This window comes from Colletotrichum spaethianum (assembly GCF_022836535.1).
Source record: "Colletotrichum spaethianum MAFF 239500 DNA, contig14, whole genome shotgun sequence".
In the NCBI taxonomy this organism is placed as follows: domain Eukaryota; kingdom Fungi; phylum Ascomycota; class Sordariomycetes; order Glomerellales; family Glomerellaceae; genus Colletotrichum; species Colletotrichum spaethianum.
The window spans coordinates 1,079,161-1,096,789 of NW_026054784.1; the positions used below are offsets into that span (position 1 = coordinate 1,079,161).

The 17,629-nt window shown below is 55.7% G+C and overlaps 4 protein-coding genes across 4 annotated transcripts; 1 reads left to right on the forward strand and 3 right to left on the reverse strand.

The window, feature by feature from the left end:
• Positions 1-1,421: 1,421 nt before the first annotated feature.
• ColSpa_06244 (uncharacterized protein) lies at positions 1,422-1,817 on the forward strand (the record flags this gene model as incomplete). Its single annotated transcript, XM_049272456.1, has 3 exons — positions 1,422-1,463; positions 1,534-1,632; positions 1,716-1,817. The coding sequence occupies 3 exons, from the start codon at positions 1,422-1,424 to the stop codon at positions 1,815-1,817; spliced, it is 243 nt and encodes an 80-aa protein (XP_049128413.1).
• A 2,342-nt stretch (positions 1,818-4,159) lies between these two features.
• Positions 4,160-6,758, reverse strand: ColSpa_06245 (histone-lysine N-methyltransferase ash1; the record flags this gene model as incomplete). The annotated part of the gene is made up of 3 exons (XM_049272457.1): positions 4,160-5,110; positions 5,164-5,543; positions 5,594-6,758. The coding sequence occupies 3 exons, from the start codon at positions 6,756-6,758 to the stop codon at positions 4,160-4,162; spliced, it is 2,496 nt and encodes an 831-aa protein (XP_049128414.1).
• A 4,075-nt stretch (positions 6,759-10,833) lies between these two features.
• ColSpa_06246 (phosphatidylinositol transfer protein sfh5) lies at positions 10,834-12,299 on the reverse strand (the record flags this gene model as incomplete). The annotated part of the gene is made up of 2 exons (XM_049272458.1): positions 10,834-11,602; positions 11,674-12,299. The coding sequence occupies 2 exons, from the start codon at positions 12,297-12,299 to the stop codon at positions 10,834-10,836; spliced, it is 1,395 nt and encodes a 464-aa protein (XP_049128415.1).
• A 2,466-nt stretch (positions 12,300-14,765) lies between these two features.
• ColSpa_06247 (uncharacterized protein) lies at positions 14,766-17,611 on the reverse strand (the record flags this gene model as incomplete). The annotated part of the gene is made up of 5 exons (XM_049272459.1): positions 14,766-15,011; positions 15,097-15,483; positions 15,536-15,952; positions 16,014-17,246; positions 17,312-17,611. 5 exons carry the CDS (start codon positions 17,609-17,611, stop codon positions 14,766-14,768), a joined length of 2,583 nt encoding a protein of 860 aa, XP_049128416.1.
• Positions 17,612-17,629: the final 18 nt, after the last annotated feature.

Genomic DNA, 17,629 nt, shown 5'->3' on the forward strand with positions numbered 1-17,629 from the left:
CGGACCGCGAGCGTTCTCAGATGGCCAATCAAGCTGGCTTGATACTCTCGTTCATACCGCCAGAGGTTGGATAGCATGGGATAGACTAGACAGAAGCTGCGCCTAGCGATAGGCCCCGGAAAACAGAGGAACAGCTTTCATTTCTCACTCCTTCCCCAGCATGCTCACTTTGTGGCTGGGGGTACCTGGCTGCCAGCCGCCTCGCCTCGCACAAGTAGAGAGTGAAAGTCGCCTTTCCCCTACCGTAGTGGCCCCCTTTCGCACTAGTCAAACTGCTGCAGCGGGCCGTTAGCCAGCTGCACAATGAAGCACATTACCGGTCCCGGCACCCGCTCGGGAAGTATGATGCAAAGATCTTGGCCCCATATCGAGTCTAAACCAGCGGCAATGCTGCCGCCTTCGGCACCTCTCACTCGCTCTTAGTGCCTGCTGTCCACATCGGAACCTAGGGGGAGGATTCTGCCCAGCAGCAGGACGGACCAGTCACGAGTGAACGTACGGAGGGAGGAAAATCGAGGAAATGACACTACGAGAAAGCATACCATAGACACAGGATGTCTGAGCATCACCCCGAAGTGGCCATGTAACAAGCAGCACTGGCCGCAACGACGGAGGTCTCTCTGATAGGTGGGCGCCCTCGGTATGGAGGTGGTATATCATCTTTCCCCGAAATCTAGGGCCTTTTGTCGCCCGCGAGTGGTGGCTGATGGGCATCTAGCTCAGTCGCCTTGTCTCGAAACGCAGAGTGAGGTGATATGAGGTAACCCGAGGTGATGGCTTGTCCTTTTGCAAAAGCGGGCAACTTGGCCAAGGACCAGAAAAGACGACAGGCGGTCCCCTTGACGAGCCCCTTTCTGAGGATGATTGGCATCCAGGAGTGTGGCGGAACTTTAGTGCGTTGTCGGTGTCCATCTTGTGTGTCCTTGATATCATGAGTCAACCCAGGTAGCGTAATGGAATGGAATGTAACTCGTGGCGCTTTTTGGAAAAACAAGGCAATCCGACAAAATGATAGGAAATGACAGGGCGCTACCGTACTGAGGTCCATTTCCAAAGTGTGACGGTGTGTAAATTGAATAGGTGAGCTTGGAATTCACCTCACCGACGAGGCGATGCCACTTGACCAAGCCACCCCTAGCCCCATCAAACATGAATGGCATCTCGAAAAACTGTTTGCACGTTCACCGAAAGCCGCGCACCAGCGCACCAAAGATGCGCGCAACTGCGCTCATGTCGAGGCTTTCTTTCAATGACAATGCGAGATGTCGCCAAAGGGTTATAAACCGAAGCGCTGTCCGTCAACTTCGAGGACAACAGAAGCATCTCAACAAGCACTCAGACACTCAACACCAAAGACACAAGTCTCTTGCCCAAGAATTCAAACACACCGACATCATTGAATAACTCCACGACTCGTAACCATGCCGACCCCAAGAACGAGAACCAAGGTGGTTTGGTACTGCGTGAGTCTAACACCCCAGGACACAAGGGGCCTCTCCTTGATCTTGACTGACGTCCCCTCTCCCCATATAGCACAACTGCTCCAGCGGCCCCTTCAACTACAAGATTGACGAGCACTGTCCCGTCTGCCAAATGAGAAGATGCCGCTATTGCACGGTCCAGGAGATCCAGGTGCGCGCCGACCGCTAGGTGAGGCCCGTGTTGATAACCCTAACCCTCGTGGGTAAACGGTTCGCTGACCCGTCATCTGACAGACTGCCATTCGTTCCTTGGCGGACCCGGGCCGGCGCGGCTCCTGGGCTAGCATACAGCCCGCCCTTCGCACTGGCGAAGCAGCAACTGAGCACAGGATGTGAAGCTTCTGCAAGGCGCAGGGGGAATCAACGCCCTCTGCAAGGATGACGACGGAAAGGAGGAAGAAGAGAAAGGAGAGGAGGAAAAGGCACCACCCACCGGCTGCTGCGCAGCTCATCACCGCACTCATACCCCAATCGTTTTGAAGAAGCAACAGGACATACCCCCCCACCCCCCCCCCCCCCCGGCATGAAGCACAGCACGGAATTAGGAACCATAGACAGAAAACCACGCCGCAAGGCCGGTGGGCCCTCAAAACAGTAGAGAATAGAATACTCTGAGAGTAGTTTTCCACCCCCTTCTCTAGCAAAGAGCCTCAACAGTTGACTGCGGACGCGTGGCTGGTGGCCCTTTAGCGCTGGCCGCCTCGTCTGCCGTGGGGTGAGCGTTGTCGGTGTTGAAGCTCCGAGAGCTCGGGATGACGATAGGGTGCCCCACTTGGGTCCCCTCTCACCCAAAAGGACCGCGGACGACGGCGGCGCGCGAAAGCTCCTGCCCCGCGCCGTTGCGCACGCGTGAAGGGGGGTCAGAAAGGACGCCTTACTTACAGATTAAGACCATGCTCTGCCACCGGAGCGGGTCATCTTAGCGCGAGGTGGTTTCAATTCTGCCATCTCGGTGGGGAGGGAAACCAGGAGCGGTGTGTGAACGATGGCAGCAATAGAGAAGGAAAGGGATGGGGATGGAGGGAGGTCAGAACGCGCTTAGTAAAGGAGGGGGGTTGTACTGGGCTGTATGGGTGGTTGCTTTTTGAGCCGCATCGATCAGAGCTGCAAAAAGGATCGGAGCCGGTGGGTAGAGCCGCCGTTGCTCGTCTGGTCGACGGACGGTGACAGGCGTGACAGACGCGACTGACACAGGGATCACAAAAAGGACCGCACAGCTGGCGTTGGGCCAAAAGGTCAATTCACTGGCCCAGCAAAGACGTAGTGGCCCCACATCCGAGGCACGCCGTTGCCCGATGCCCCCCCCCCTAATCCCCGCGAGCCCCGCACTCAGCAGCCACGGCAGGCCTATGCCCAGCGCGTCTTCCATTTCTTCCCAAAGCTGGGCGCGCCCGATAAAAGTCTAATCACCTTGGCCGGCCAGAACGGTACGAGACCAAAAGAACAAAGGGACCCCGGGAGACGGTGCAGAAGCCCCTGAGGGGTTCAGACAAAGGCTCAAGGCGTACACGGGAGATTCGCTCACCCGGACTCGCGCCCTGTCTCTAGTAAATAATTCCACTTGTCCCGACGCCGGCGTCAGGTACGCGGGGACCCGACTTTTGTCTGGCTTGGGGGGGAGTGGGGGGGGGTTTGATGAACTGAGGCCAAAAACCAAGGTAAACTAGTAAAGGGGAGACGAACACCACGACGAATGATGAACCCAGCGGAAATTCGCTCTCACGTAGCTGCGCCTCCTGCCAAGTTGCTTCTAGAAGTATTCACCGAAGCTCCTCAAGCCTCAACAGACCGGTCACCTTACCTTCTCCGGATGCACACAGCCGCATTGTACCTTTTTGCAAGCGCTGTGAGGCTTGCACTGACGGGCAGTGAATGACTGTTTTCTCTGGTCAATGGCCTCTTGGATATTTCGGTGACACGATTGGCCCTCGTCCCCTGTCCCGACATCCAATCATCGCCTCATCGTTGGTCATCTCACCCCCCAGAGTCATCTCTCTCTCATGCACTGAAAACAAACCATCGCCGTTGCGGTCTCCGTCTCTACCGATTGTTGCCTTGCAAGCCATGGCTCGGTGAGGCATCCTCAAACTTCGCCGCCCGACACTAGATTAACGAAAACATTCACACAAAGTCACCGAGTGGCATGCCATAAACTTCATCATTAAACGTGTGCCTTGTGTGTATTCGGACCACACTGCCACCATCGCATAATCGAATGATGCCAGCGTCAAAAGTAAAAAACCAAAATATGCCCAAGAGCTGCTGCTAACCACCGCGGGAATGAGGAAGAAAAAAAAAGATGATTGGACCCTGCACTAGCAGCGAGTCCCAGTTCCGTTAAACGTATGCAGCAAGATCCGCAGATTAATAAAAATAAAAAGGCCCAACTTCCTCACTTCCTTCATGAGGAGACCGACGTCGCCATGGCTGAAACGCCCATCTCCCAGTTCTCCTCCCCTGTCGTCACCCCTTCGTCCACCCCCACCTCCTGTACGATGATGTCCGTCCATCCCATAATGTACAATGCCTCCGTTTCGCCTGTTGAATGACCGAAAACACCTTGCGAACGCCTTACACATCTAGACCGCCCTCGTTTGTCGACGTCAAGATTCCATAATGATGGGTGGGCATGACACAATGCCTCGTGCAGCGTGGCTCATGTCCCCTCTGACCCCTTTCTAATCTTGTCGGGCCGTGATGGTGGCCTCGGGGCTCACGAGCTCGGGGCTCACAAGCCGGATCGTGGACCCCAGAGAGAGCTCCTCCAGCGCATTGCGCGACGCCTTGCTCAAGCTCCGGTGGAGCTTGGAAGTCTTGGCCGTCTTCGTCGGCGTCGCGTTGTCGTCCTCTGCTCCCGCAGCCACAATGGTCATGCTCGGCGCCCGGCTCGTCATCTTCTTAGGCGACGTCTTCCCGTACGTCTTGAGCATCTTGCCGGAGCCCGACTTACGGACTGCCGTGGCCTTACGCGCAGGGTTGGGAGCCGTGTACTTCTTGGGTGTCGGCTTCTTCGGAGTCCCTTTCTTGGCCGTTGTCTTCGTAGGAGCTGTCTTCGTGGCCTTGGCCGTTGTCTTTGCCGGCGTGCTGGTCTTGCTGGTGCTGCTCAGAATCGCCATGGCCGACACACGCCTCTTGACCGTGGCCGCACCCTTGGCAGCAGCCTTGGTGAGCAGGCTAGTCGAGGAAAGCGATCGTCGTACTCCCTTGGCGGCCTTCATCTTGCGCTTTTTTGCCGAGCCGCCGGCCTCGTCGTCGCCGACCAGTATTTCAATCTTGCGCTTGCTGGCCTTGACAGCGCTCTTGACTACAGCCTTGAGAGTCGACTTGGGAGGCTTGGGCTGTTTCACTTCCTGAGGCTTCGGCCCCAAGATCCCTCGACAGTTCGGCGCGCCACAGAGACACTTCTGGACGTTCTCGTCGCTGAAAGGACTAAAGTTGTAGTCGTAAGTAAGCTCCTCGCCCGTCATGATGGGCTTGTCTCCCGCGAACAGCGCCATCCTCGGCTGACCGGAAACAATCCATTTAATCATCCGGCAGTTGGGGGCGCACGAGTGGTTGACGAAACGAGCGATGCTGCCCTTAGTAGCGTCGATGATCATATTCTGGTCGAAGCTCATAAGGTAGTAACACTGGCGCTGCGTTAGAGTCACTCATCAGAAGAAGAAAGTCAGTCCCCGCTTACCTTGTTGTCCTTGTACTTGCTTTCCATGCGTTCTGAGCACTCCTCGTCCGTAATGATCTCGCCTGTGTATTCCATGATGATTTGGTTAGGCTCGAAGCATCTGTTGGCGCGGATGCCGTAGCCACGGTCGGACGTCTTGATGACCTCAACGCCGACGCGGTACTTGCCACCGCCTGCCTTTCTGTCTTGAAGATCGGCGAACGCGCGGTTTGTGCAATGTTCTCTGCCCACATTACAGTTCTTGTCATCGCACTCATACAGCATGATCCTGTTCTGGCAGTCCTCGCCGCAGCCGTCTTCGGGCTTGCAAACACACTTGGACTGGTCGAGGAAGTGCGGCGTCTTCTTCCACAAAGAGTGAGACTCTCCAATGAAGCGATCTATGGCAGTGTTAGCAAAGAATTTTGAGCAGGCGCGTCGGGGATCCAACTCTTGGTAAGCTTCCGGAATTCGTCGGGTTTCGGCTGGCCTGGCGGCAGAGGATTGCAGACGTCGTAGGGGAGCTTGAAATCGCGGCCACTAAGAAGCAGACGCAGCCCGTTGAACATGGGCAACGGCAGGGCCTTGTTGGGACGGCCATAGTCCTTCAGCTCCGGGGTCTGCGCAAGCTTCTTTTGCTCGGCCGCGCTGAGGCCCTTCGTCAGGTCTGACGGGGTCGCTTGACCGGCATATAGTCCGCGATCGAGGTATTTCTTGGCTCGCTTCGTCTTCTTGGGCTGCGCTTCAGCAACTTGCTCGGGTTTCTCCTCAGGTTCCTCTTTCTTGGTCTCGAGCGGCTCGGACCTGGCCTTCTTGGGCGGCGGTGCGGGGATGTTGCCATTCTCGTCGAGAATCACGAGCTTTCCGTTGGACCAAACCGTTCTTATGACTGGCTTGTCGTCGATGCCGGCGAATTCCTTCGTATCCTGGAGACGGCGCAGCTCACGTGGGACCCTAGCCATGCTCTTCTCGAACGTCTTGCGACTCCGCTTGCCGAGGTTGGAGACCTTGGTTGCGAAGTTCTCGACAGGGGTGCCGATAAGACGCGCCGTATGGCGGGTGATGCGCGAGGTCTCGGCCTTTTCCGTCTTGTTCTTCTTCGGGCGCGGCGTCTTGAGGCCTCCCATGGACCATTGGAGGTTCAACGCGTCAATTCCGTCGCGGACGAGGTTGCCAGCAACGCGCGCCACGTCGTCGGCGTTAAGGTCGCCATTGACCAGGGTCTCGCCAGAAATGGTCCTGCGCCGGTCTGCAACATCGTCGCCCTTGGCGCGTCGCTTACCGCGGTTTGCCGTGCCGCTCAATTGTGATAGGTTGTATGTCTGCTTTCCGGAGCATGATCGGCGAGGGCGCGCTTCGGACTGGGGATCCGAGGGGGTTTCGGGTGCTTGGTCGGCGGCAGCAGCAGCGGGGATTTCGATCTGGGCCTCGATCTGGGCTTCGATGTGAGTTTCGGTTTCGAGAATGACGGGGACGTCGTCGAGTTTGGGGCCATCCGAGGCTTGGCTGGCAATGTCGGAAATACTGGTAGGGGGTGTCGAGCTCGAAGACGCGATGTTGGACGAACAATCGGTAGCGGCGGCGGACAGGCCGCTCTCGCTGGGGAAAAGAGACATATTGGGTGAAAATACCCAGTCTCGACGCGACTTTGAACTTTTTTATCGTCCGTCGGGCGTCTGGAGGTTGGCAGAGTCGAAATGCGACGCGTTCCAAAATGGGGAGTGCGTGTGTGAGGTGGGAAGGAAGTTGGGGTGCGAGGTCCAGAGAAGTTCCAGACACGAAAAGTAGAAGGAGAGGGATTAGACCTTGGACCAGGGTGTGTGCGGAAACAGTTCCCCCAGGCACGCAGAATTGGCTCGTTCGCTACCTCCTAGCTTGCTCGCCGGGCATTGAGTGGCAATAAGGTAAAGTATCCCCCAAGGGAGTTTTGGTATGCGAGGTACCTTTGCTCTTGTGTGCTGCAGCAATGCGCAGCCGGGTAGAAAGCGGAGGGAGTTTAGGGAAAAAAAGGGGGAGGAAGAGGGACAAGGGAAACCAAAATAGTCTGGCAAAAAGTCAAAAAAAGACCCAAGGCGATTTCTCGAGGTGACCAGTCGCCCGGCTGTAGAATGCGGAAACCCGTAGCTGAATTTTTTTTGATGTTGCTGTCAATAAGCGCGGATCATTCTCCAGTAAGAGTGCGCGTGAGAAGTAGTAGCAAGGTTGACGGTTGCGAGGTGAGGAAGGTAAGTAAGGCGACAATGTGAGAGGCTAGGTGACGGGTGTGAGGTGAGATGGGCGGATGAGACAGACGGACACCCGAGTGAGTGTGTGAGAAAGGACCTGGGCGGATGGCGGGATGGATTTGCTTGAGGGAGGTTCCGTTCCGTTGTCCAGTGTCGTGTTGAGTTGAGAACAGAGCGCGGCGGGTGGGGACGCGACGGAATTGATTGATTTGACGGATCAAGTCGACGTGATTGACCCCCCCGGTGGTTGATTGATGGGATTGATTGCTAGCTTGTTCTGTCGGCCTGGCTGCCGCTTTACTTGCTCGCTCGACCTGGCTGGCTGCCTCGACCTGCTTGAACTGGCTGCTCCCCTGCACTCGGCGTGCTTGTTGAGAGTGAGAGAGAGAGAGAGAGAGAGAGAGAGAGAGAGAGAAACAGCAGGAGAAATGCAAGAGTCAAGTCGTGAAGGTTGAAGTCGACGAGCAGGAACGGAACGGGTCAGGGACTGCGGAGAAGATGTGCTCGAGGATGTCGGGCGCGCAAGAGAGGAGGGAGGGGGGGGGGAGATAGAGCGCGAGAGACAGAGGGCGAGAGGTAAATAGAGAGGGAAGCAAGCAAGCAAGCAAAGAAGAGGAGGCGGTTCTGGGTAAGTCGGATTGCTGAGGTGAGGAACGGACCGCGCTGACCCTTTGTACCTTTGTGTAAGAAAAAAGAGCCCGAGGTGGGAAGGCTTGTCTGGCGTGTTGGGTCAGTGTGCCTACGCCGCGCTCCTTTTTTCTAGGTTGTGTGGTTGTCTGGCTTTCGCCCGGTCTCTTTCGCTCCGGCCTTCCGTGGATTGCGGATGAGAAATGGAGACGGGGGATGGGGATCAGGATTGGGTCAATATTGAGACTGCCGAAGTGGACGCGGATGAACGTGGCCTGGCCTCTCTTCGGGTCTCCTCTCATTCTGGGCATGGTGAGAGCCAAAAGGTAAACAGGACCCTGGTCCGTGTTGTGTTGCCTGTGTGTGTGTGTATGTGTCTCCTCTCTTCTCCTTCCCTATCGTCTTATCCTTTCCTGTCCCGTCTTGCTCCTCGTCCACCTGTGCATCCTACTTGAACATTGAATCCTTTAACCCTGCCGAATACGCTCTAGTCGACTTCGTGACTGGATAAGCCGGGACACTCAGATGAGAGGGGCTACATGCGGCCAGACGCAGCAGTTGGCCTACCCAGATGCGCCCTTATCAAATCCCAACTTCCCCGTGAGTCTCTGTCTGTGCAATTCCCAGGTCGAGGTGTCATCTGGTTGCGCCGCTGGTGTCTTCTCGGACCACCTCCTGCGTTTCGCCTCTACCGTTGGCGCCACTGCAGTGCCGAGCCTCGCCCCAATACAGACATGGTCGGCAACACCACTACATACCTGCGCCCAACCCTTCATCTTGGTTCAACCGTAACATTTTGGCAAGGCTTGTAATGGCAGCTTCGTTCGAACATCACGAGTGGGCGACCACCCGTCGGCCGTTCCTCCACGTGTATCAGACTAGGATGTCGGACTTGGAGATAGATATGCCAACCCAATCACTTTCCGAAGTATCAATCATGATGCTCAGCTACTGGATGACCCTGCAGAGTGTTTCTATAATTGTTGGCATTGGCTGGATCCTGACAGGTATAGAAGTTCCCTGTTTAATTCCTGCGGTTTTGAAGCTGTGGGCAGATCCTCGAGTCGTGTCACACACTCAACCAACTGGCTGAGGGGAAAACAGATATGCAAGCTCAGCCAGATTTGACAATCAACCCATAAATCGCTGCTCTCAAGTTATCGCATCCCAATTGGCTGTATTATGTTCGTTGGTCACCTATACATGCCATGTCAGTCTCATGTCTGGGGTCCGGCGTGGTTGCTGTACTTCACCTACGCCCGGATCATAGAGAATGAGACCTACAAATTACATCGTAGGAGTGTCGCTCAGAAAGAAATATTTGACAAATGAAGACGATACCAGAAGATGCAGTTAAGGAACCGCTGGCCTCAGCTACGAGGTTCTGCGTGAGATCCCATCCGATATTCAGTCCGCTTTAGGGACACATCTTACCAAGGAGCAACCATGGTGGTTTGGAGTAGATGGATACCGACCACAGCAGGTCAATGACAAGTCTCGTTATGGCCCCCTTGGTTTGTCCTGGTTTCTTTCACCAAAGTACATATCTCTGCTTGTATCTGTCAAGGTATGCAACAGTCGTGGTCAATCAAGCTTCTTCGACCTCGTCAACAATGTGGTACCGAATCAACAACCAACTCCCTACATGCCATCTTGGCTTGTCGGCGATAGAAGCCAACTTCCAGGCGATACACTGACAGCCTTCCTATACAAACTCGGCATGAGCATCGTCGAGGTTGCGGTCTTGAAATGCCGCATTGTTCCCGGCACCTGGTCTCGTCGCATGAGCGAGCCAAAAACAGGCCGCGAGCTGAGAGCATCACACCTCAATTGCGTCCCAAAAAGGGATTGGGATCCTCCCTAGATGCATGGGCGGGCACAATGGGCCGGCATCCCATGCTATTCAGCGTCAGCGAGACGAGCCGTTGCAGTCGTGACAGATGTGAGACACCACACGACCACACGGCGAGGAGGACGTCGAGGTTGAGAACTAGTAGGTACCCAAGAGCTGCCTTTTTCCTACAGTTAGAATGACTATCAGAAAAACCAGCGGGAAGGCGCACAGAGAGATGTGTTGGGCGTCATTCCATCTGCTGCCTGCCTTTGGGGACCGAGTCACTCGTCTGGGATCGCCTAGCAAAGCCATTGTGATTCCTGAATGATCGGTGTAATCGACCAGTGTTCAGCTCGAAAGCATTTGTTCGACCTGATCAACGAATTTGGCAGCCTCGGTAATCCGTCGTCGCATCGAAGTCGGGCGTGATGATACGCTGCGATCGTTCATTCCGACACCATAGTTCAGCCCAGCGTTGGAGGGACGCGATGCGGGTCTATGAGATAAGCGCACAGAAACATCACGTTCAAGACCACCTACCAATCACCCACACCGTTGTTCCCCCATTGTCGCCCCTCCGATGAGAACTCCGCCTTGGACAACAACCACATCCGAGGGAAGCGCCTGAATCTATTGGCGAGAGGGTCGCGTAGGCGAGTCATTTGCAGCTTGCACGAACCATCAAACGAATGACGATCACATTGGCTGATGTAACAACTCTGATTTTGATTGTTTCCTATTACAACTTCTGTTACTTTGTGAGATCTTATTCTCCCTCTTTTCCCCTCCCTCCGCTCCGTTCCAAATCGAAAAAAGGCATTTTCGAATTACAACGCCACAAACACACACAAGAAGGGTATTATGGCATGAAACACAAGGAGAGAAAAACACAACCCGAAGCCAAATCCCCTATATCCTGCCCGAAGCGAAAACCCCCCAGAGGGCGGTGACAACGAACCCAAGGCTGTCCAAAGTAACAAAAAATCAACAAGCCGAGGCCGCCGCTTAGGGAGCAGCGGGCTTAGCCTCCTTAGTTTCGGCCTTGTCGTTGATGCTCAAGTCGGCAACGTTGGGCACCTCCGTCTTATCGGCATCGGCGGCCGCGGTAGGGGCAGCCTCCTCCGCCGCCTTCTCCGGCTGAGGAGCGGCGACGGGCTCGCTGTTCGCAATCGCCGGGGTGGCGGCGGAGACGGGCTCCGCAGCCTTGGTCTCGGTGGCTGCGGGAACAGGGGCCTCGGTAGCCGGGGCGGGAGCAGTGGCAGCAGCGGCAGCAGCCGGGGCGGCAGGGGCAGGAGTAGCTTCAGTGGCAGGCTTCTCGGCAGGTGCAGCGGGGGCAGCGTCCGCAAGCTTGACGGTCTGGCCAGTAATCTTGATGCTCTCGCCGTTGCCACCGTAGTCCTTGGGGAGAGAGTCCTTGTAGGCGGGGAGATCGGCGGCGAGCTCAGTACCATAACCGAGAGGGTGGAACTTGGCAATGGTCTTGGGTGCTAGGAAAACCTTCATGCCCTTGAAGACCCAGCCCATGAGGGCAGGGATGTTGACAAAGTATTTGTGGACGAGGAGCTCCGGGTAGGCCATGGCGAAGACCTTGATCGTCTCCGAAGAGGCGGCCTTGACAGCGGGGTCCATGCGCAGGAAGCTGACGTTGAGGTAGTCATGGACTTGGATCATCTGGTAAGGGTCCTCGCCGCCGTCAGGAATGGCGGTCTGGACCTTGTCCAGGCTCAGCTTGCGGACGCTGAGCTCCATGAGGGCAGCACGCCACTTGATGAACCTACACAGGCTGTTAGTCGGAGATCCGCTTGGCGACAGGAGGTATTCTCATGTCACAGGACTGATACTCACTCATCGACGTTGCCAAAGGTGGCCTTCTTATCCTTCACAGCTCCGTAGATGTTCCAGGTGATGATCATCTCCTTGCCCTGAGCATCCTTGTGGGTGGTAACATAGCCGAGCTCGCCGAACTTCTTGTTGTCAAAAGAGACGTCGTCGAGCAGCTTGCCAGGGTTAGTATCACGGCGCCAGATCAAGGCCTTTTGGAGCTGGTCAGCAGCCTTGGAGACATCGTCGTCGTTGGCGCGGAGAAACTTCTGCAAAACGACAGTGGTAGGGACGTGAGTGCTGTTGGAGAGCTGCACACCCCACATCTCGTTGTGCCTGGCCTCGCTGAGGATGCCGGGCAACTTGTCGAAGAGAGAAGTAAGAGGGGTCTGCGTCTTCTCGACGGGCTTCTCAGCAGGCTTCTCGGTAGCAGCTTTCTCCTGGGCATTTTCTTCCGTCTTTTGGCCGGTGGGAGCTGGCTGCTCGGTCTGCTGCTGCTGGGCGGCGGCATCGGCGGTAGCAGCGGGAGCCGGAGTCGGGTCTGCAGCCGGCTCAGCGGCGACCGGCTGAGACTCAGGAACTGCAGCAGGCGCAGGTGCGGTAGCAGGAGCAGTGGCCGGGACGGCCGTGTCGGTAGTTTGAGCAGACATGATGGGCTGCTTGAGTAGAATGAGTCTAGGGGTGTATGTGTGTGAGGAGGAGAAAAAGGGAGAGAGAGGGAGAGAGTGTGCGTGGGCGTTTGTGAAAGTGAAGGCAACAGTAAGCGTCTGAAATTTCGAAGTGACAGCTCCTGGCGTCCTTTTCGTTGGACGGGGAGGGGAAAAAGTTCAGGCCGGGGGTTCTTTCTCGTATGGGACCCCTCTCACTGCAAAGTCGCGTCAAGTGGCCTCAGGTGTGTGTGAGGTCCAGGTAATAGCGTGTGCGAGTCTGTGAGCGTGTATCCCGTAATGTTGTGGATTGGTTATTTTTTTTTCCAAAGTGAGCGTGCTGGATGACAAGGCAGGTACGATCAGGAAAGGGTGAGGGTGGGAGGCGCGCCGGGGGACTAAAAAGTAATCTGATGGGCACGGGAAAGCGGCAGCAACAAACAGACCACACACACCAGATGGGCGATGGAACAGCAACGGGAAAAGAGCAACGGAACCTAAGATCAGAATCGACACACCCTAGCCCAATCACTCAGGTCCTCCCTCGAGTACCGTACCTATGATTTACGTACGCGGTAGATGGTATCTGTACTTTGCACAATCGCTCTCACCTCCCTGGTGCTCCGTGCGTTGCCTCCGAGGCACTCGAGGTACCGCCAATCCAATCCAGTCGTTTTCCACACATGCACGTACACACACACACACACTCTCTCTCTCTCTCTCTCTCTCTTTCTCTTTCTCTCTCTATCCCTCGCCTTCCCTCGCTCGCTGCCTGGCTATCCACCTCAATTCAACTCGCCTCCAGTCCAATCCCAATTCAAATCAATCTAAAAGCTGGGCGGGGGCTCGTTCACGGTGTTCTGGCCTGTGCAGATGGGAGAGTGGAGTGGGGATGGACCCCCTTTTTCGAAAGTGATTTGCGCCCTCTGTTTCGATAATCGACGGTGCTTGGATGGGCCCTAGTCCTGCCCATGTTACTCCTGTTCAAGGAGCGTTTCTTCTCCTCCCCACCCTGCCTACCGGACAAGGCACTTGTTGATTCTATGCCGGCTTGGTTCTCGACCTTCCCTGGATGTTAAAGTGAGAAAGGACCGGCGCCTGGGCATGTCATCTCTACGGATCCCACATCGCCAGTCGCTCTCGGGACTACTCCGTAATGACCTGATCGATGTGACCTTGTTGTCCGTGGCCGAAATGCAGAAAGGGGACCGGTCCTGGAACCGACGTCGGCGAGGTACCGTTCACTCGCATTACGAGACACCTCCTTCGCGCCTTACGGCCAAGCACTCACCCACACAATACAACAGCCTCCATCAGCTGCTGCATCTCATCAAACTCACCCTGCCTCCCATTGTCCAACCGCCGGGATACTATGTACATGTGCAATGCCAGCGTGCTCCGCCGCAATAAGCCGCGTCGGGATTATCATGAGCCAGCTATCCCGCATCGTCGATATTTCGGTGGGGCCTTCTTCTTCTTGTCTCCTTGTCACAGACCACCCATCGTTGGTGCAACGCTTTTCCCCCAATGCCAATGCTGTCCAGTCGCGTTATGAATCGTCTCCCAAGCCGCCTAAAAAGCACCACGGAAAATACCTTGGGATAAAAAGTACATGGGCCCGCCCTTGGCCCGTGCCTGTTCCCGCCAACAAACAGCCCATCGTTGGAAAACACACACTAAAAACCGCCGTAGCGGGGCGGCAGAGTGCTTGCAAAGGTGCTAAAACATGCCCACTCGCCCACTATCGACCTGTGCTTGCAGATGATGGGACCAGCTGCCGCACGATGCCGGGCGATGCCGCCATGGTACCTGCAGTGCAACTCCACTCCGTCGCAGCATTTGACTGGTTCGCCAATATGGGCTTGGCGTTCGTTGCTGCTGACTACTCCATTCGCCAACTTCAACCTCACCACACACATGGCTCACGTCACCCGGGGCAGCCTACGCCGCACCCCACGCCGTCAAAGACGCCTTATGCCAATTCCGCGCCGACCTAGGTACGCCGCATCTCCAACGAAGGGCACGGGGCACTTAGACCCGGCTAGAACAAAGAATCAAGTGAAACGAGGCTAGAAGGCGCAGGGAACCACGCCAGAGTCCTTATTGATCGGGTATAGAGAGCCGCCTCGAACCCCTACCTCACTACGGCAACCCATCTCCAAAGTTGATCCCCTGCCTTTGAAAGAATCCCAGAAACAACATTTCCGTCCTGGTGTCAGGCTGAGACAACCCAAACAGCCCGTTTTTTTGTTCCTCGAACCTCTCTATCCTGTGTCTGACTCGTCCAACCCGCAAAGATAGAGTCCAAGAAACAACCATGTGAAGCAAATTCCTGAGAAACCGACCTCAAACGAGGACACCACAGACCGGGAAGTGCACAGATGCAGAGCAATATATGTCATTCCATTGACGAGCTCATCTCAGCACTCAAGCTTGCTTCTTGTTGTTTCCCGTCTGCCATATTCGATATTACTGGACGTTAGTATGAGTCAATGCGCGACGAATGATCGACTCCATCGTCTGATACTCGTGCATGGCAAGCTGCGCCAGAGTCATTCTGTCAAAGTCAGGACCCGCGGGGTGGTTCAGCTCGCGCCAGAAGAAGCCAAAGTAGGCATCCGTCTCGTTGCCAACGGTACGGGTTTGCACCTTGTCCTGGAACGACTGCATCTCCAGGAAACGGCTGGTCTCCTCGCGGATGATGGCAACGTACCACTACCGAACAGAACAGTCAGCTCGCAGTCACTAGCCTTGCAGGCTTTACCCCATCAATCGTAAAGGTGGGAAGTAGATGACTTACCTCGATCACGTCCAAAGGAACGCCTGTCTTGGGAACCAGCACGTAAAGGTGGCGCCAGGCCTCGGCAAAGCGCGGCTGACCGAAGGCGCGCTGCCCCATCTCGTCCATGCCGACCAGGTAGGCAATATCGTCCTTCTGGAGAGCTGAGAAGCCCTCGCAACGCATCGCCGCGGTAACGACCCGCTTGAGCAGGCGATGAGTAAGGTTGAGCTCGTCGCGCCTCTCTTGAATGCTGCTCACCAGGATTCTGATGAGATCGCAGGTCGCTTTGTGAATGGCGTGGCGCTGCTGGACAGTAACGTTCGCCTTCATATGCCAAGGGAACTTGGTGAGGGTGCTGATGAGACACTCGAAAGGTCGCTGAGGGCACTCCTTGGAGAAAGGGGACTGCAAACGTGTCAGCTGCAACTCCATCAATACCTCGTTCTGGAAAACTCACTCGATGGGGCACCTCGACGTGCTTCACAAGCATCGTCATCTCCTCGTTGGACACGAAGCCCTTGAAATTGCCCCAAGGCTCCTCGTCGTTGTTGGGGAGGATCTGGGGATTGGTTCCGGCCCAGAAGACACCCTTGGCAGACGGGAACAAGTCCTTCATGAGGGCAGCCTGGCTCGAGAGCTCAATATCAACTGGACGCTGGCCGATGCGAGTGGCACGGCCACGGCCAATGTTTTGCTGATACTTCTCGACAGCCTTGGAAGCATCCTCCAGAGTATGGAACTCGACATACGCATCCGTCGTCTTGCCGGTTATGCGCTCCATGATGATGTGGACAGGCTCTTCCGTATCGTTAAGGATGCGGGAGTTGCGGCCGAGGACGGCGATGATCTCGGCCCGGTTAGTAATGAACGGAATCTATTTATACGTCAGTCTCTATCTGGGTTTCCTCAGGGTTACATCTCAGGGGCTCACGTACGTTTCCAATCTTGACGACACCTCGAACCACAAAGTGAGCAGGGCGAGTGGCAGGCTCGACAAACGGGAAGTTGGCCTCATGCAGTGCAATCTGGGCGGTAGGAAGGCCCGTGGGGCCAGCCGTAAGTCTGTTCAACTCCGCTGATCGTTGAGCACGGATGTAATCGGTAACGGGGGCACCATAAGACATAGCAGCGTTCTGAATTGGATAACCAAGCTGATAGGGGACGAGCGTTGCGTTGTTTCCCGCGAGAGGTTGGTAAGGTCCTGCCCGCATGTTGACGAGAGCGTTGCTGTCACCGACTTGCTGGACAGGCACGCCTTGAGCAGTGACGCCTCTAGAAGCGAGGTCCTGAGCAGTTGAACCCTGGGTGGTCATGTTCTGGGTCGTATGGGCGTTCATGACATGACCTCCGTTGCCAAAGAAGATTTGCGGAACCTGATTGATCTGGACATCGTTCAGGGTAGATTGCGCATAGTCGGCGCGAGTGAGATCATCAAAGTTCAGGGTCTCGCCCGTGGGGGCGGGGAATGGAATCTGCCCAGTCGCGAGCAAATGGGTGGTGTCGATCTGCAAACCGAAGATGGGCTGCTGAACTGAGCCTCCCTGAGAGTTGGGAACAATGAACGGGTCCTGCGCATCCGCCGCGGGAGCGTTGTTACCGTGCAGGTCATTCTCCAAGTTGAACTTGGGAGGAGCACCGAGGCGAGCAAGGTTCGTAGTGGTGCGCGGGGCGAAGTTACGAGGCTCCGTCATAAGACCATTGTTTTTGACTGCCTTGGAAGTGTCGCTGCCGGGACTGACGACAGCAGAGTGATTATCGGCTTCGTTGCCTCCCTGGCTGTACTGCAAGCCATTGCTGTGCTGGTGAACCAGGTTTGGATGATCAAGGCTGCCCATAGAGGCGCTGCCACTGAGCTGACCATAGGTCGCCATCATGGGGATGGACTGGCCGTTCTGGTAGCTAGCAGAGACGACCTGAGAGTTGTTCATCGTAGGCTGAGCGGCGTGACGTTCGTTCATGGCTAGAACAACAGGGTAAGAACCAGTGCTGTTCAAAACATTGGTGTAGAGGGAGTGCTTGGGGGAGTTTGCGCGACCTGAGACCTCAACGTGACACTTGGTAGTAGGAATGGATTGATTCTGAAGGTGCTGGCCGTTATAAGAAGTCGTGTTGTCAGTGATGTTGAGCTTCGGAGTCCCGTCAAGCTCAGCAATTTCAGGCTGATCGATCTGAAAATGAGTGTTAATTGGAATGGCCCAATTGAAAAAAATCCCAATCCGTCAGACCAACGTACCTTGCTGATGTTGTGGCGAGAGTTACTGGTTGTAGGGACCCAAGTGGGGGATGAAGGGTTGAGGTTGGAGGAAGTCTTCGCCTTGCCCTGGCCTTGGTTCTTATCCGAGTTGGTGCTGTAGGGGGCACCATCAAGGCGGGCACCGCCAGGCTCCTTGTCGTACTCGCTGTCCTCGACAACGACCTCGGGTAAGTCACTGGACGTGAAACCACCCTGGCGAACCATGTCGCGAAGCTGGTTCCGCATCGTGAAATGATCCATCTCGACTCCTTTCTTACCAATAGGCTTGGAATAGACCATAGTGTACAGTAGTGAAGG